The sequence below is a fragment of the Vipera berus genome, assembly GCF_964194415.1.
Source record: "Vipera berus genome assembly, chromosome: 2".
In the NCBI taxonomy this organism is placed as follows: domain Eukaryota; kingdom Metazoa; phylum Chordata; class Lepidosauria; order Squamata; family Viperidae; genus Vipera; species Vipera berus.
In genome coordinates, this window is record NC_138203.1 from 172,592,391 (window position 1) to 172,612,267 (window position 19,877).

General features: G+C 39.9%; 1 protein-coding gene across 1 annotated transcript in view; it reads left to right on the forward strand.

Annotated features, from left to right (window-relative positions):
* Nucleotides 1-15,307, forward strand: part of SEC14L1 (SEC14 like lipid binding 1) — a 36,524-nt gene extending 21,217 nt beyond the window's left edge. Inside the window, exons 9-16 of the mRNA XM_081320419.1 lie at nt 1,852-1,940; nt 2,894-2,964; nt 4,826-4,997; nt 5,346-5,480; nt 6,980-7,114; nt 8,804-9,058; nt 10,185-10,363; nt 12,022-15,307. Coding sequence (XP_081176545.1) covers nt 1,852-1,940; nt 2,894-2,964; nt 4,826-4,997; nt 5,346-5,480; nt 6,980-7,114; nt 8,804-9,058; nt 10,185-10,363; nt 12,022-12,127 — 1,142 coding nt within the window. The 3' untranslated portion in view covers nt 12,128-15,307. The remainder of the gene's footprint in view (nt 1-1,851; nt 1,941-2,893; nt 2,965-4,825; nt 4,998-5,345; nt 5,481-6,979; nt 7,115-8,803; nt 9,059-10,184; nt 10,364-12,021) is intronic.
* The last annotated feature ends 4,570 nt before the right edge of the window (nt 15,308-19,877 follow it).

A 19,877-nucleotide genomic window follows, 5' to 3' on the forward strand; every position in this document is an offset into this window, starting at 1 on the left:
AGAGAGTACTTAAAACCGATTCTCAAAGTTTATTATACTTTGTTGGAGTAAAAGGTAAGATCTGAAGATATAGGTATCTTGATACAGTGGAAGGCATCCTATTAGAGTGAGAAGACTTGGCTTTATTATTTATTTGGCATGCAAGCTATTTCAGTTGTTGCCAACTCTTAAGTGGCAGCAATATAAAACACAATATAAAAAAAATACATCAACAATCTGCAACTTCAGATTTCTGCTCGGTTTTCAATCTTGCACAGTTTGGGAGTTCGATGAACGCAGCATGTAGCAGTCGCTGGCCAAAATACTGCCATGGGATCAAATCAGTTTGTACCTTTGGAGGCCATTGAAGACCATTCAAAGCTGATCCAAAATTCAGGAGCATAGGCTGTAATGGGTGTCTCATGTCACTCCCATGTATCATCACCATTTTACAAGCTGTATTAGTTGCCAGTTGACTTCTGGGTGTAATTCAAGATGCTGTTCATCACTTCTATAGCCTTTCTGAGCTTCGGGCCTGGTTATTTGAGGGACTGCATGTTCCCAATAGTTTCTGCCCATTCACTCTGATCAGGCAGAGTGGGTGAGCTCCAGGTTCCTTCATTTAATTGCCATCTCCTGGGAACAGAGAAGCATATCTTTGGAACTGCATCCCCATACTATGTCTATGGAGATTCTCAGTCATCCAGTTCATAGTTGTCCAAAGGGTGCTGTTTTCAAAAGGCAACTGGACTTTATTTTTCCTTGAAGAGGTTTTGCTTCTCATCCAAGAAGCTTTTTCAGTTCTACAGCCAACTGAAAAGTTTCATGGACAAGAAGCGAAACATCTTCAAGGAAAAACAAAGTCCAGTTGCCTTTTGGAAAAAGCATCTTTGGGATCCCCATGCTGGCCTTCCAGAAGTCTCTGAAAACCTCCCTCTGTTCTCAGGCCTCGGGTTAGGGAGTCCCTGGTGATTTGGGGAGTTATTATTTCTGTGGCTTTGTTTGGGCACTTTTTCCCTCCCTTTATATTACATAGTATAGTTTTAAAATGTTAAGCCACCCAAAATTATTTTGGAATGAAGTGATCTCAAATTCTAACGAAAAGAAATACCCATTGGGAAGATGTCATGGCATGACTGTAGAGTCACTGGAGTCAGACCAGTGTCTTCTAACTTTCATTGATAACTTCTCAGTATGTCCTTAACTCATGGTTGTCCTGTTCATCTAGGGGAAAACATTCTGTTTATCATAATAAGGTTTTTTTTTCCATTCCCATTGCCTCTTCTGCTTATAATACTTGTAATAATACAATAAAGTTGATGAGCGATGCATGAGCGGGCAGCCACAGAAATTGAAATAATATAATAGAAAAAGGAAAATAATATTAAGCATGTTTCCAAGCCAGCAGTTCCTATGTAGGTAAACCTTATGACCAGAATTGGCTTGCTGGCAGAGAAGCTGGCAGAAAAGATTGCAAAATGCGATCACGTGATCATGGGTTGCTTGGTAACCAGTTGTAAATGCAAGCTAGTTGCCAAGCATCCCAAATGAGGTCGTGGGTGGCATTTTACAGTCGCTGGAAGTACTGTATAGGCTGTAAAGCACCCTTTCTGAGGCCCTCATAACTTTGAATAGCCATTAAACAAGTGGTCAAAAGTCATTGACCGTTTGTTTAATGATTGTTAAATCTTTATCATCTTCATTTAGTGTCATCTTTATTTGTGCAGCCAAAACTCTTGTTGGAAACTAAGTTAATAAGCAAGTACTGATCATTCCAGTTTGCTTTGGAGACGAATACAGAAGGCCTTCTAACCATTTCTTGCTTTATCAGAAGATAACTTGAACATCACCACTGTTATTCTTTTGGTTCAGATGGGCGTCCACTTTATGTGTTGAGACTAGGCCAGATGGATACCAAAGGTTTGGTGCGAGCTCTTGGAGAAGAAGCCCTGCTTCGCTATGTAAGTGCCTCAGATACAATTTGCAGATGGTTTTTAGTGGGAATGTTACATCCCCATTTCATTATCTCGTATCAGTTTAGCATAACTGGAAGTTCCTAGTAACCATGTCCAAAATATCTTCAGGGTATTCTCAGTTGGAAAAGGTTACATTACAGTGATGAACGCTCTAGAATGTCATTGACAATCTATTCATTTTGATATCGCTTTATTAGAATTAGCAGTGTGGTTTTCTGTCTTTTGTGCAAGAATAAACATATGGGCAGCTTTTTGCTCTTGAGATATCGCATCTCTTATTATTGGCCAGCTAAGCTGGAGCCGTTATAGATTGCTCCCTTCTGAATAGGTGTAATAAAGTGTTATCAGAACAGCCTTCTTGCCTCTGAAGGCAAGTAAGAGAGAAATGGTTTTTCCAGTTCCATAAAATTGCTACTTTTTCATGATCCAGCCTCCAAAGTGCCAACATCTCAACGAGATAACAAATTCCACGTTTTAGGAACATAAATCAACATTACATTGAGATCTTTGGCTGTAATATTTTCCCCCCAAATTGTATTAACATATGTAGTGATTTGAAATTCAAACAAAGCTGTAGATGGACAAGAGCAGATTGTATGAACTTTCACATTTCTTATGTCATCAATATAAATTGTATTAATTTCTTTTTAAACATTCTTTGAAAGGCCCAATAAATATAAAATAATATCTTCTGGTATATGCAATTCATTTTTAAATTGTAAGAGGTATTTTACATTTTTAAATATCTCTACATATTGATTCCTCAAAACTGGATGTTCAAATTATTTCATAGTTCTGATACTTTAATTTATTTTATTTTTTAATTTCTTACAAAATGAAATAAAATTGAACCCAAAGTAACTCTGTGGCTGAAATTTTATCCATGCTCATTTTACAGTGACATAATACAATGTTCTCATCTTTTTTATTACGTGCAGGTTCTATCTATAAATGAAGAAGGACTGAGGAGGTGTAAAGAAAATACAAAAGTATTCGGAAGGCCAATTAGGTAAAGAAACTCTCTTAAAATTCCATGAGTCTGTTTCACTGAACTTTAGATATGTTTGTGCTAATTGAGATAAGGTTTTGCTGTGTAGTGTTTTCACCAGCTCCTAGGTTAAGAAATAGAACACTTTAGCACAATTACAGTGGTCATTTATGCAAAATGGCACACACATAGGCAGAGTTGATTCTGTAGGATTCTGGCACCTCACCCACTCTGCTAAACAGCAGTATCAAATACTTCAGAGTAAGAGCTAAAAGTAGATCCAGATAAGTAAAGATGGCAATAAGTAAAGAAGTGATGATAGACCCAAGAGCAGTATGAAAATAGGCAGTGCTGCCCTCTGGTGTAGCTCAGCTAATTTTGAGGGCAATTTGGAAATAAACCTCTGTATGGTTGTCAATGACAGACACTCGCAAATACAGAACCTTTATTATACACATTAGAAAACTACAACATTACTTTACTTTTTGACATAATCGCCATTCAAATTAAGGCACTTGTCATAATGTCTTACAAGGATTGAAATCTGGGCTATGGGGGGTGGGTTTGATGAAAAACATTCCGAAGGGAACTGCTTTAAAAGTTCTTGGGTGCGTCTAGCAGTGTGCGGGTGAGCATTATCGTGAACCAACACTACACCAGAAGTGGCACCACCGCTAAATATGAAGATGCTAAAGGAGTGCTGCTAGTGAAGTCATGGAGCGTGGTTCAACCATCAATTCAGAAGTCTACTGTGAAATGTTATGAAACTCAGACGAGCTTTCCATAACAAGCGTTGGGGTATGCTGACTTGCGGTGTGGTGTTGGTTCACGATAATGCTTGCCTGCACACTGCTACACGGACCCAAGAAATTTTGAAGCAGTTCCGTTGGGATGTTTTTAATCACCACCCCCGTAGCCCAGATTTGGCACCGAGCGACTACAACTAAAGAATTTCAAACCTTGTAAGACGTTATGACAAGTGCCTCAATTTGAATGGCGATTATGTCGAAAAGTAATGTAATATTGAAGTTTTCTAATGTGTATAATAAAAGTTCTGTATCTGCGAGTGTCTGTTATTGATAACCAAACAGAGGTTTATTTCCAAATTGCCCTCGTATATTGAATCAGTATGAATACAAGACTATTTGGGAATTCCATACACAACGTTCTAAAACCACAATGGATGAAAAAATGGGATGGGATGTAAACAATAAAAATATTGTAGGTCAAGGAAAGGCTGAAAATGAGGATCAATGAAATTGGGAGTGCTTGCTCTTCATGAGTGAGCAATGCAATTAAACACAGAAATTGAAAGAGTTGGAAGGAGATTGAAAGAATTATAAGCATCTGGATTTGAAAGAGGGTAGAGTAAATTTATTCTCTTTCTCAAATTAACAAATATTTCAGATTTAATGGTTATGATTTAAAACTTTTTGACCTATCAGAATTTAAGTGATGAGTAAAAACATCTAATGTAGCAGAGTATATTTGTATTTATTTATTTTTTTATTTTAATTCCATTTATATCCCGCCCTTCTCCGAAGACTCAGGGCGGCTTACAAGCTTAGCAGTAGCCTTCATTCTATGTATATGCCTGCTTATTAGGGCTTTCATACACCCCCCAAGCGGCATTATTACAAAGTCAGCTTAATTGCCCCCAACAATCTGGGTCCTCATTTTACCTACCTCGGAAGGATGGAAGGCTGAGTCAACCTTGAGCCTGGTGGGATGCGAACCTGCACTAATTGCAGGCAGCTGGTGTTACGTAAGGAGGCATTAGCCCACTGCTGCACCAAGGCTCTTGTATACTGTCACAATCAAATAATTGCTTGATTGACTTAAGCTGAACATGCTGATTATGTTTTATTTTGGGGGAAACCAGCTCTTGGACTTGCTTGGTGGATCTGGAGGGCTTGAACATGCGTCACCTATGGAGACCTGGGGTCAAGGCCTTGCTGAGAATCATTGAGGTGGTAGAAGCCAATTATCCAGAAACGCTAGGACGTCTTCTAATTCTCCGAGCCCCCAGAGTGTTTCCAGTTCTTTGGACACTGGTAGGTCTTTAAGTTGGTTCTCTGGGACTTTGTGTTTTGTAAATTGGAGTCAGTGTGTACTTTGGAATAGGCAACATTGGCAAGCTTGATATTTAGAAATCCAACGTAGAAATCCAGCTAGAGCAGGGGTGTCAAACTGCCGGCCCACGGGCCAGTTGGATCATATGGAGGTCGCGTCCACCCCAGCTCCGGCAACACAAAAAAAGTCGTGATACGTCACGACACGTCACATGACACGGCAAGTTTGACACCCGTGAGCTAAAGCATAGACCTAAGTGGCCATGTGAAATAATGTGTTTCTCTTGAGTTTATCTTGGGAATGTTACTACTTTAGTATTTTGTTTGTAGGTTAGCCCTTTCATTGATGACAACACTCGAAAGAAATTCCTGATTTATGCTGGCAATGATTACCAGGGTCCTGGTGGGCTGTTGGATTACATTGACAAAGAAATTATTCCCGATTTTCTTGGTGGAGAATGTATGGTAAGTAGAAAAAAGGAGAATTGCTTTCAGTTTGTTTGACAACCAAGTTGAATGACCTGTAATAATTCACTCTGTGCTAGTGTAATCCAGTGCCCAATCTATTTAGCCTGTGCAGAGAGGCCTAGATACATTTCCAAGAAGCCATTTGAGTTGTATAGGTGACATAATTTGCTGGAGTGGCCATCCAGTTCAATTTAGCAAAGCAGTTTGGGTGGCTTTGAATCCCTTTGGACTCAAGTGAAATCAAGTATTTTTAGGCTGGGTTGCTTTGAGATTTCTCAAAGGCTTTGTTGAAGCCACCCAGCCTAAAGGTCCTTCGGCACACACCTCCGGTTGGGGCCCTTTAGTACATATCGTAGTCTCAGCATTTGCTTGAGTTAATTAACTCCAAGGGACTTCATATGGAGAAGGCTCTTCTCTGTTTTTCCAGAGCACTCCCAAAGGCTTTCTCGGCCTCCAGCAAGATTCATCCTTTTGTGCCACTAGTCCCTTCAATGAATCCAGAAATTGGGATAAGGAAAGCAGCATGAGAAAATGGCATTACTGTATAGTGCATTCCTCTGTCAGCTAGGTGCTAGGAATCAGGGAGGGCCAACAATAGGTTTTCTGGGCTGCTGGTCTCTCTCAGTTGTTGGCAAGGTAGTTGGAACAGTTGTGTGGTGTGAAACATGCTTTTCCATGCCACTTGCTTCTCTGAGGTGCTTTCTAGAAGAGGCTTCAGGTTATCCTGGAGCTGCTTATTCTGGGAGGACAACTTCAGGATGGCTACTTACAGAGTGTGTTGTTGCCTTGTCCACCCAACCTCGAAACCTCACAGTCAGAGCTTCAAGAAAATGTTTTGCTTTGTTTTAAAATTAATATAGTCTTCATCTTATTTACATGATTCTAGGCAATTCTCAAGTTAAAACAATAAACAAAACAAACTTGTGTAAAGAAATAAACAAAATAAACACAATAAATCAAAAACATAAAGGCGTAGGAGAGTTGTAACTACCACTCACAGATAATACAGGCATCTTGCTGGCCCCCTCACATCTGCAGGCTCCCCCAGACCCCATCATGACATAACCAGGTTATTTAGGTAACATCTTTAGAACATATGCTGAAATATAAACCATTGATAATAATAAACTCAAATCCTGCCAACGCATTCATTTGTATGTGACACCGTAGATGATGTTCTATTATGGCTGAAGAGCTAGTTTTTGAATTTAGCTTGTCTTACAGTGAAGTCAAGCCGAATCCAGGGTTTCAGGCCAATTGACCCTCAGTCTGTGCCTCATCAGTACTTGCTTGAGAAGTGTGTTGTGAGGGCAGATATAAGCTACAGTGAGAAAATGTTTCCAGTCACAGAGAGTTCTTTTAGTCATTAATCTGTTTACAGCTTTTCACTATTTCAAATTGACTATGGAATATTGTTCCCGAGATGTTTTCAGTTGGAGCAGAAACAGATCCATTTTGCTGACGCTTCCCTCCACTTTTTAATTAAATTTATTTAGTGTGAAGTTCCAGAAGGTGGGCTGGTTCCCAAATCTTTGTACCGGACAGCAGAAGAACTGGAAAATGAAGATATAAAATTGTGGACAGAAACTATCTATCAGTCTGCAAGTGTCTTCAAAGGAGCTCCCCATGAGGTAAATCGTTTTATTTTTCCCCTTTCCCTCTGGTGTTTGCTAAAAAATAATCTCCTTCAAATCAAGGTCAATTCCCGATGATCTCATGAATAAGTCAGTGTTTTGGTTTACCATGGATATTTTCTGGCTCTTTTTTTTTAACTTCCTAGTCTAGCCTCTAGTTTTGCTATTTTCTGGTAGGCTGTCCTCTGAGTACTAACCAGGTTCAGGTTTCCTTCGGGCCTGCTATCTAGCTGGGAAGCCTGTGGTAAAGGTAACCAAAGAGGGATGTGGGGAGGATTTTTGGAAGCAATTTCATTTTCAGAACTGGTTCAAGAGATACTCTTTTGATTTCAAAACTGAAATTCTATGTCCACAGTTAGGAAAAATCATACCATAAAACTTTTCCTTTTAAAAAAAAAAATTGTACATTCCATTAGGTGCTTCAATCTTGCACGACAATTTTGGGCAAAAATGCTATCTTGAGCATCATCTGAATGGCCTCAAAATCCTATCTATGTATTTGTAATGGTAATGCTTTATTTCTAAGGAAAAGAGACCTTATGTGAAATATGGGAAGTCCCTAGCCAAGGTGTAGGCAACTAAGCCAGCATGGCTGGCTCAGGAATTCTGGGAGTTGAAGTCCACAAGTCATAAAAGAGTCAAGGTTGCCTACCCCTACACTAGCCCTTGACTTTCTTCCCCACTTTCTCTTGACTGATGCAGCATTCCATCATCTGTAATTAAAAAGTTACAGAAGAGGAGCAGAATCTCCTTCGTTCTCACCCTCTGTAATCTGAATGTTGTTAACAATTCTGCTAATGCTTGGCTCACTGTATTTTCCTAGCTTCTGTTACTAGTTCTTTGTTATTTTTGCTTAAATAACCATAGGTCTCACCTGACCACAGCCTATGTTTATGGCTTTGGGGCATCAAATTTTGATTTGCAGTGTTAAGGTTTCAACAGTCATCTAACTTGAAGATTAAAATTGTACAATAGCAAACTCTTATTGCTTTGAGTATGTGACACTATTAATGGACATTTGTAGCTAGATGAACTCTTCAATCTGATTTCTGATGGGAGGTACTGTAACTATGGTCAGACCTAACCATAGTTTCAGTTGGGAAGCTGTGACCATCCTAAACCAAACGCAAGTCCACTAAGGGAACTTCTAGAAGCCTGGCACCCTGACAAATTGGCCATCAATAGACGTAAACAATATCTGCATACTATGCAAAAGAGACAATCAACAAACCAAAAAGGGAACAAAAAGGCCCAAACACCAGCAATCTGCACCCAGGTGACCATAGATTAACTCCAAGATTATCATCAGACCAACAATCAAGTAAACAATACCCCAATCAGGGAACTGCCAAACAAGCCAACGGTAAGCAGCCCAACCAAGTGACCACCCCCACCAACACTGACAGGGCAAGCCAGTAGAATAGACACTGAGAGCAAACACCACTCCTTCCTAGCATTGATGATGTTACCTTGTTTGGGTAATGAAACATCTGCAAAAAAAAAAAAAGCTCAGAGAGGGCCCCTCGTTTCCACCCCGAGCTACAAATATTCTCCTTTATTGGTACCGTAATTGATATAAATAGCAGGCTCCCAACCAGAGAGAGAAGGCTGAGAGGGGAGCCTTGGCCGGTAGAGATACCTGTCATGGCTTGAGTTTCTAATATAGCCACTTGCTTTTCTTTCCAGATTTTCATTCAGATTGTGGAATCTTCTTCTGTGATCACCTGGGATTTTGATGTTTGTAAAGGTGATGTTGTTTTCAACATCTATCACTCCAAGAGAGCCCCTCAGCCTCCAAAAAAGGACTCTTTGGTAGGAGCACATAGCATTACCTCTCCTGGCGGCAATAACGTACAGTTGATAGACAAAGCTTGGCAACTGGGAAGAGACTACAGTATGGTGGAATCACCACTCACCTGCAAGGAAGGGGAAAGCGTGCAGGTGAGAACACTTTTTTAAACACAGTCCCTACTTTGACTCCTAGCAAAATGCTTTTAGAATGTATCAGAATGGACTTTTTAATTCAAGCATGTTTTGAATGCTCACAGCAGCATTCTTGTGTTGCTTCTTTGGGATTATGTCATTAGCCAGTCTTAATAGAATTCCTAATGTATCATCGCAGCAGCGTGAAATCCTTAGAAAGTGAGGGCTTCTTCACGTGTTTTCATTTCCAAAATGGGTTGCCTTAATGTGGCTATAGGAGGGGAAGAGATCTTAAGTCCTTCTTAAATAGTTTTGAGTTTGGTTTCACCCACTAAACCTATTTTGCCTTCTGCTGCACACCAGAACACTTGGCCAATTACTCATTTTAAAGTTCTGCAAACTGGGATACCAATTCAGCCAACCAAACCTTAAAAGTAACTGCTCCTTCAGGGCAAGGGAAAAGTGATATTTTAGTCAGTCGTGTACTTCTGAGATCAATTGTACGTCAGTGAGGAAGCTCTGCCAGGGGGATGTACCTTTCAATCTTGGACTGCTTTAGTTGGTGATTAGTCCCTCTCTCTTGGGTTTCTGTACCTCCTTAAAATTTTGCAACCTTCTTCTAGGAAATAGCTGCTTTTTAGGGGAGATCTCCCAACTTTCAGAATCTCTGAAAAGTACATCTCTGCGTTTTAAAAGGGTGATATACAAATTCTACAATGGTAACAAGTTTGTATGTTCAAAACTATGCGTAAGTCCATCTGCAGGATGGTAGGCTACATAATTTGTTACAACTTTGTACCTGGTGTAAACATTGAGACTTACCACCAAGTCAGAATCTGGTACTGAGGTATTATGTATGCCATGCTTGCCAGTTAACCCTTATTTTTCATATCTTATATCTGTGATAAGCCATGATGATCAGTAGCCATGAACTCAAGAAAACCGAATCGGGTTTAATCGAACTATGTTTCTTGCGTTCTTGCCTACCAGCCTCCCTGAATAGATCAAGTAGGCTGAGCATGAAAGGGAGAGCCGACTTACAGCTGCTGATTGAAGAAGTGCCCTAATATTATACCCAAGTGGTCGTTTATTAGCACTGATGGCCATTTCAGGTTATTTTGATTTCCTCCACTCTTGCTTTAAGGGGTCTCATGTGACTAGATGGCCTGGCTTCTACATTCTCCAGTGGAGGTTCCACAGTATGCCTGCCTGCGCTACCACCAGTCTGCCTCGTGTTGATGATGTACTGGCATCTCTACAAGTCTCATCTCACAAGTGCAAAGTGATGTACTACACAGAAGTAATTGGGTCAGAAGATTTCAGGTGAGGTTAACTGTAGTGTTGCAAATGCTAGTCTTTTACACACACAAAAAATTGAGAAAATTTCTGAGGATTCACTAAGCCTAAGTGCAAGTAGTTGAAGGCTACCCAGAATGGTTACAGGAACAGCAGCATTTTCATGACTTGGTTTTCCTAGAGACTTTAGAGTCATCAAGATGATACCTAAAAGTACTACGCCTGTGAGCTTTAGACAACACTTTTGGTTAAAAGTAATTCATCTGATGTTTGTGGTTCCTCTGTCTTAACTGCTTTCTCTTATCTCTATTCTTCACATTACTTGCTGGGTTGCACAGCAAAAATGCATATATTATATTGCTGTCCAGTTTTCTTGCCTTGGGTGACTGGTTTCACCAAGTTGGAAAATGATTTTAACTGTTTCTGTCCTATAGGAAAATTGATAATCGCTAGGGGTAGCTAATATATCTACTGGTCTTTAAACAATAAGTACACTTGACTGATACTAACAAACATTGGTTTGATAAATAGAGAGAGAGAGAGAGGAAAAAAGTTAGATCATCTTTTAGACCAGAGATAAGGGGCAAATTGTTATCATGAAAACATAAGTGCAGGTCTCAAAAACTACAGTAATCCTGGACTAGTTAAGTAGCTTTACTGATCTTTTTTTAACAGTAAAGAGTTCAATCGTGGCTGTGTGGTTCCAGAATTTTTTCTTACACTAGTAAGTTACATCAGACAGTGGCGACCTTTGCTTATTGGTTTGAAGAGAAAGAAAACAACAAGCCAAATACTTTTGTAAATGAACTTATGACTGTTTTTGATGCTATTCACTACGAGTGTGGGTGTTGGCATTTTGTCTCTTCAAATCTGTTTTTTGGTTATAAGTGGCAATTGCTTATGTGAACGTTTTTTAGTATATAAAATCTTGAAGATTGCTTAAAGGACTCAGATTAATCATTTGTAATCTGAATCAATTTAAGGAATTTTCTGGATTCCACATACCACATGCTTATTTTTTTAGAGAAACTTATTTTTTTTAGTTTCTTGAATAAGAAATTGGAATTGGAAGGTAAGAAGTACTCCTTTCTTCAGTGTTAGTAGGGGGTGGGTCAGTGTCCCATCACTGCAGACTTTCAATTAAGTCCTGAAGAACAATTTATTTTCTTAACTGTAGGTACATAAACAAGGTATTATAGTTGATTTTTAAATGGTGATGTTAGCTATAAAGATATATGGCAAACTAGTACCGTTTATTTTTATTTTATTTATTTTAAAGATGGCTTTGGCATCTTTGAGGCTGACTGTTTATTGTAATAGTTGGGAGTTGCTTTGGGAAGTTAGAAAGCTGGCATATACATGGATGGTTCGTTCTGGTTCCTTGGCTTACCGGCTATATAAACCAGCCCTTCTCCACCTGCTGTGTGCCATATGGTTCCTCAGGTTGGCCAGGAAGCTGTAGAAGCTAAAGCTAATGAAAAGACTCCATGATCAGCACTATACATTGAGCCTCTGGCAAAGGCTATCAGTAAACATTGCCAGTTCCATTTGGGATCTCTCTTTCTTTCTTTCTTTCTTTCTTTCTTCCTTCCTTCCCCTCCCCCCCCCGCCCCGGTGTACATTTTTTTCATACAGCTCAGCATGTGAAGGTGTCTTATCCTTACCGTAAGTCCATCTTTCCACAGGGGATCCATGAGCAGCCTTGAATCAAGTCACAGTGGATTTTCTCAGCTCAGTGCTGCTACAACTTCCTCCAGCCAATCCCAGTCCAGCTCCATGATATCCAGGTAGTGCCGCTGCCTACATTAAGCCAGCTGATGAGATGGCGGGACCCTCGTCTATGGCAGTCACCTGCAATACAGCATAATCATCAGTGACAGTTGCAAAAACACACACACAAATGGAAGGTCTTTTTATAGATAGTAAAAGTAGCTGCGTGCATTTAAATATTCTGGTTTCGTTTTGAATTGGAGCCGAAAGAGTGTGTCCAATCTTAATAGCCATAGTTTTTTATACATACGCTTGCACAAATCCACACATTGGGAAATGTAAGGGCTGTTTTGCAAAGGAAGACTCAATCAATGGTTGTATGGCTGAGAATTTATTTAACTTCCTGTTGATATATTTGTAACGCATTAGAAGTCTGTCCTAAAGCTTTTACCAGTGAGACTTTCTCAAAGTTTAAGTACACTCCCCCCCCACACACACACACTTTCTGCTCCTGCTCTCCTGAGTCTGTTGCGGCCCAGCATTAAGGCCTAAGGAGTGCAATAGCCGGGTACCCGACATTTTGTGTGAAAAGCCAGCTGGTGAACTGGCTGAACCCTTTCCCCTACCTTTTCTCAGCGAGAGATACTGCCCTGACAGATGGAGGCGAGCTGTTCATCCTTGTCAGACAGCTCTTTTAACATGAGTTCATTCTGCTAGCTCACATGATTAAGGACAGACTCCTTTTGGGGGGCATTGAAGGGCATTAAGCTAGAACGTACACTTCTGAGCGCCGAAGGTGGGAGGGAAGAGGGCAGAGCAGGCTCCCCTCAATTCAATCCAAAGGCTGGCCCTCCTTTGAGTCCTCAGGTTTGTTTCTCCCGGAGGTGCACCTGATTGTACCTCGTTTGCTTCTTTTCACCTTCGACAAATACCCTTTGAAGAGTGGCGTCTTTCCTGCCAAGACCTTCCTGGAGAAGTGGCTGCATGAGTCCTTTCCTTCCTGTGCCCTTCTCCACTTTCCTGATCTGCCCTGTGAATGCCAAGAGAAATTATCCTGCGCTTCTGCAGTACAGACAGGATGTTTACCCTCTTACCAGAGCACAGCCAGGCTGTGGCAATAATCCATTGCAGACATCCACATGTTTCTGTAATATTAAATTTGCTAAAGGTTGCTTAAACTCTCCAGCACTTGCTTCATTAGTATTTGAAGCATGCTTTTCGGAAGCCTTGGGAGCTAAAACAGCCAGCTGCCAGACTAGTCTTGCTGATACAACAAGGATTGCAAATCTGTTCATGTAGCCGACAGTAGCTGATGGAATAGTATCTGCTGGATTCATTCATTCCCAATTAGAGCTCTAGACACCACACACACCTCCAGTGTATAATTATACCCTTGTTTAGAGAAGACTCTATGCTTACATATCTTCTAGGAGGTTAACGTACACTCTGTTTTGGAGAAAAGGAAAGTAAATGATGAATGCAACTTGCTAATTTATTAATTTGTTTTAAGGTCAAGGAATTTGTTTTAAGGTCAAGAGTGTTTATGTGCTAATTCAAAGGACTTGTCATATGAATGATAAAACTAAAACCCGTGAGTGTTTAAAATATTAAATCTAGATGATCATTCTAAATACTGGTTAAATGGAGTTGAAAGAGTATAGATTTGTTCCACAGATCCACCCATGCTGTATTTCATCCAGCTGCTGCTTTTTTGTGATAAGTTTCTAAGAGCACTAGTATCTTCAGTAGCGCAGTTTTTAATTGTTGGTATGTAATCATGAACATGGTACCCAGCCTCAGAAACATTGTGCCATGTTCATCATCTTGTAATTATTGTCCCCCATGCCTGGTTGCAAGATGGTACAGTCTTCCCTCTCCAAAACAGGGGTTCTGTAAAAGATAGTTTCCTCCCCCCATGGCAATTTTGCTGGCAGCTGTAAAGAGAATGTTTAACCATTGGAACACCGGTTCCTATCTTAAGATGTCTGCTTGCTCAGCAATGTCCCTTGGAGGGCAATACACTAGACTTCGTGAGGAAAGTGCATTTCAGAGCTCAAAGCACAAAAACATGGAGTGGAGGAGTTGCTAGCCCTCATAAAAAGCATGACCTCCCAGCTATGGCCCAACTAACCCTTTGCTCTTCTCCTTAGTGTGTGATCTTACTAGTAGTATTCTGTCTCTGTTCTGCCAGAACTCATAAACCTCCCTTCTATTAACTTAATTTAGCAACTTTCTCCCACCTTCTCTATATTCCTCAACTTCATATTGATTTCTGTAAATGTTTTCTAAACATATTACCTCAATCTCGGTAATAAGGTAACAGTCTTTTAAAGATTTTTTTTTATTTGTATCAGTAATAAATGTGATATGGGAAAAGTGTCTGAATCGATTTATTCTCAACATGCTTCAGAAGTGGTGATTTTCTACAAGACACAACAAGAGTGCTTAGTGTAGGGATGGTTGTGTGGCTATTTCATTAAATGATTAGGTCTGTGTGCAGTATGACACTCACATAGGGTCCCCTCGTCACTGGTGTCACCACAGATTTTATAGACAACCCATTGTGCGTCCAGAAAATACTTCTGAAGACCTCATTGAAACGTAACTGATGCCCATCAATCTGGAGATCAGAAAACTATTCCTAATGGTTCCATCTATGCAGTCAAAACCCTGCAGATTTCTGGAGGAATATTTTATGGACAGATGAACTAGAAAGGAAACTGTTCAGGCTAGGCTGTTTGGGCTGGCAGAAACTCATATTAAGAACCTTATACCAACTATCAAACATGGAGGCAGTATTGTTGTTTGGGAATTCTGTGCTGCCGCAGGACCCAGATGACTATCTTAAGGAAGTTTAAATATTGCTTTATAACAAAAATCTACAGAAATAATCCGTCTTCCTGTCGGCTGAAGCTGATGTTCAGCTGGGGCATGCAGAAAAATAATTATTCCAAACATGAAAGCAAGTCTATAAGCTTCAGTGTTTTCCACAGCTGAGTTCATATCTCAGCCCAGTAGAAAAGATGTAGCCGAACCTGATATAAACTCCTTTCATGCTAAGAAAATCCCAAAGATATTTCTGAACTGAAGGTGTTTGTCCATGATGTGAGTCACGGGTCAGTAAAAACAGCATTTGGTTCAGTTATTATAGTTGAAAGAGCGCAGGCATTTACTGAATTTAACAGGATGATTACTTTCTCACCCAAGCATATTGTGTACTTTATTTTTTTAATGGAATAAATGAAGCAAAGATCAAAATTGGATAGTGTTTGTTCTTTTGGACTCCCTTTATATCCTATATGAAGTTGGATAGCATTTGGTGTCAAAGAAATGCTGTCATTCAGACTAAATTTCATTTTAATGTGTGCCGTTGTGCCCACAGTAAAAAACAACAATAAAGATTAACTTATCAAATACTTCATAGAAATGGTATGTACAGTATATAATAGACTTTGAGTACAATATTCCATATTCTTACAGAGTAACCCCAATTAAACTTCACGGCATTGATTTCTGAATAAGCAGGCTGTTCTACCAGGTTCCCTTAGTTTTTTGTTTTTATTGAGCTGTGGTGGTGCAGTGGTTAGAATGCAGTATTGCAAGCTAATTCTGCCAACTGCCAGCAGTTCGATTCTTACCCGCTCAAAGTTGACTCCGCCTTCTTTTGAGGTTAATAAAATGAGAACCCAGATTGTTGGGGGCAATATGCTGACCCTGTAAACCGCTTAGAGAGGGCTATAAAGCACTGTGAAGTGGTATATAAGTCTTAGGGCTATTCCTATTGTAGTGGAGCAGATTACAAGCACTCCCTCAAAATCTTCACCTTCTTAAATGAAGATACACCGAAATTAAAAAAAATATACTGTGAACATGCAATTACATCTATTTTTATGTTGTATTGGAATTGAAGAAGGTCATAATCGGCTGGGAAAACATGATCCAATGTGGTTGTGGGCAGACTGAGGTACCAAATGCACCATCACAGTTTTCTGAATCAGTCCTGGCTACCTTTTCCTTTTAAGCTTTGAAGTTTGATGAGTTCTGACAATTCTAGAGAAGTGGCAGCCAACTCTTATTTATTTTTGCCAGTTCTCCATTAATGTCACTTGCTGGTCATACTTTTAACAGGGCAGTGTAGATGCTTTGGGGACTACTTTGCACAAGTACAATTTACATGTTTTTTACTCTCTTGTGTACTTGTCCATCTCCTTTCAATAACCTGTAGAAGAATAATAGCAATAGCCCTTAGACATATATATATATATATATATATATATATATATATATATATATATATATATATATATATATATATATATATATATATATATATATATATATATATATATATATATATATCGCCTCATAGTGCTTTACAGCATTCTCTGAATGGTTACAATGTCAGCATATTGCCCCGAACAATCTGGGTCCTCATTCTACCGATCTTCAAACAATGGAAGGCTGAATCAACCTCGAGCCCTGTCAGGATCGAACTCCAGGCAGTGGTTACAGTTAGCCTGCAGTACTGCATTCTAACCCCTGTACCACCAGGGCTCACAATGGAAAGGTCAGCAGGAAAATTTTGAGCATATGAACTAATACGTTAAATAAATAGCTTTTTTTGCCTTCAGATCAGTTGACTGCAGTTTTTTTAGCAAGATTTTATAAGTGGTTTGCCATTGTCTGCTCCCTAGGGCTGAATGAGAATGATCGCCTCATACTCATTCAGCTGTCTTTCTGTCTAAGGTGGGACTAGAACTCACAAGTCTCCTGGTTTCTAGCCTGGTGTCTTTACACCAAACTGGCTAAATATTTACATTTTGCCTTTTCTAAAAGGGATCTGGCCTACCTTATGTCCTGCACTTCCTATAGTGTGACAGCAGGATTAACGCACACTTTGATTTGCCATATTGTGTTTGTAAACAATCCTACCTATGTATTTTATAAAAGTTGTTGATAAGCAAGAAATTTAACACATCAGAAAGACAGATGAAGACTTTTGCGGACGAGGTCTGCAGTCAGAGAAACTGCTTTGATGGAGACAGAGATGCAATTTCTTACATAGAAATATCTAGAAACATCCAGAAGGCGAGCCTAAAATTTGCCATTTTAAAAAGCATTCTCTTTCCCATGTTTGAATATTTCTTACCTAGTCTTGTGATATGGTAATATGAATATTTGACTATAAAATCCCCCCTGGGAAAAGCAAGCAGGTTGTCTATGTCTTCAATCAGTTCTCCTGAAGTGTGGATGTATATGCCTGTGACATCTCTTCAGACCGTTACTGACACAGTAATCTTGCTAATGTAGATGGTGCAGAGTCAGAAATGTCCACTAGGTGATGCAAGTAATCTTTAGCAGCTGACTGCTGTTCTATTCTCCAGATGAATATCTCTACCTGGAGGAGACGGGAGAATGAGTTTCACCTTGACTGGCTGACTGACTTCATGTTCAGTTCCGTAAGGATGCATCTGGTCCATGAACTCCTCTATTTTGCATTTTAATCTTATCAAGCAGGCTTCAATCTTGTAGGAAAAAAACCATACAGTTCTCTGTATGCCTGAAAACTACCCTTTGATAAGTTAGTTGTGGCGAGGGGGTGGCTCATGGTGCATCCCTGGCTAGAGACGGCTGAATTTTGCAGGACCCATCACTCCCTCGTGCTTGCAGACTAAGCATACAGTCATAGGGAAATTTAAAAGAGCAATTCAGGAGAAGACTTTGACTAAAACCAATTTGCACACAATCTTCATATGTTACCCCTTAGCTGTCTTCCGTATCTCGATGTCGAGGTGGCATGAAGATCTCTTGAGTGAACAGCCTGCATCCATTCCACAATTTGTGAAAAAATATTTACAATCTTGGGATTTTTGTTTCCACACTTCTGAAATAGGCATTCACCATCTGATAATTTCCACATAAACTGCAAATTGGAATGCATAGACATGTAATAAACAACTTAGTTCAGAGTCCAACCTCTGGAATTTCTACAGCTGCTCCGGTAAGTATTCATTCAGTGTGAGTCTGAAAACAGTTTACTTCCCTTCATCCCAATATTGATGTTGGTTAGATGTGGGGCTATCTTAGTGCTTCATGGTCAAATCTGGCAGATTTGGCAGAAGTGCTAATCTTAACACGGTTCATGTTGAATTTTTTTTAGTCTTTTCAAAATAATCATTATGTCTTTGAAAGTCCTAGCCTCCTCTTCTTGTAGGTGGTGCAGGGAGGTAAATAAATAAATACATTACTCTAGCTCAGACATGTCAAACACAAGGCCCGGGGGCCAGATCCGGCCCATGAAGTGGTTTCATGCGGCCCGCGAAGCCATCCTGGAAACAGTGAGGAAATGGCCCCCACTGCCTTGGCCCTGGCCCAGAGACCCTCCTCCTGCCAGAGACCCTCAGATCTGTCCCACTCCTGCCCAGGCCCCCATAGGCACCCTTGATGCGAACGATGTAGAGCTGGCCACACCCACCCAGTAGGCCATACACACTCTAGCCACGCCTGCCCAGGCCACGCCCACCCACCCCCCTGAGGGCAACCGCAATGCTGATGCGGCCCTCAATGAAATTGAGTTTGACACCCCTGCTCTAGCTTCTATGTATGAACAGCAAGATGGCCGAGTCGGTTATTGTTACCTTTTAGGAATGTATGATGAAATTTAAATATGAATTAAGTATAGTCCATTGGTTTCATTTGAAGAATATAGCATTAAAAATTTCAAATTATGCAAACAATTTCATTCATCATCAGGTTGTTTTCTTAAACCCAAAAGAAAAATTAGTTAATTTTGTAGCAGACCGCACAGCACAATGTAAATATATTTTGTATAAAATGAATCTTGCATGAAATGAATACACTGTAATAGTGTATGCTGCCCAGAGTCACCACCCACAGTAGACACTACTCCAATGGATCAGTGAAATAGTGGCATTAAAATGTAATTAATAAATACATAAGGAAAAGTTTGTAATTCAATGGGAAAGCACAGGACACTGTTTAATCTGTAACATTTCAACATGAGTTTCAGGGTTGAGGGGTAGTGTTGTCTGGAATGGTAAAGAGCTTCCCCAGGTTAGCAAGTCATTCACAATACCAGATTAGATGAACTAATGATCTGTCTCCGTATCAGACAACTTTTTATCTTAAGGAAACATTCATTGACTTGTTCAACCTTTTCTGGACCAGAAAAGGTGCCAGTGAACATCTTAGCTTTTTCAATCTCTTTTTAACTATTGTATCTTTTTCAACTAGAACTATAGTTGGTATTTTCAACAAGATGCACACTCACAGCCAGCATGTAGTTTATCTGATAATGTTAGAAGTGTCTAGTGAAGATATCTACCAATGAAAATTCACAAAGATTGATAAAAAGGTAGGGGAGGAGAGCTTCCCCACCCATATAGAGTGGATCAAGGCCCCAGATGTTTATAGAATCTATAGAAAACCTACGAAATATTTCTGAAATCTATAAACTTTACCAAGAAAGAGAAAGTCATGGCAGCCACATCCTTCTTCTCAACCTAAAACAAGTTATGATAATGCCCAAGAGAACCAAGTGGCTCAACTTGCATCCATTTCATGCTCATGCAAACATTTGGATGGATGTTGGCTGAGCATGCTAGGTTGACCTGGACTGGAAATGAACAGATGCATTCACTTGGTTCAACAATTCAAGCTTACACAGCTAGGATATTAGGAGACAATTTGGTGGATTCTGGGTGAGTTCATGAGATGCAAAAAAAAAGTATCACTCACATTCCTTTAGCTCTCCAAATCCTCATTGCAATCTCTGCTGAAGTATGTGACCTAGTCAGTCACTGTCACAGTT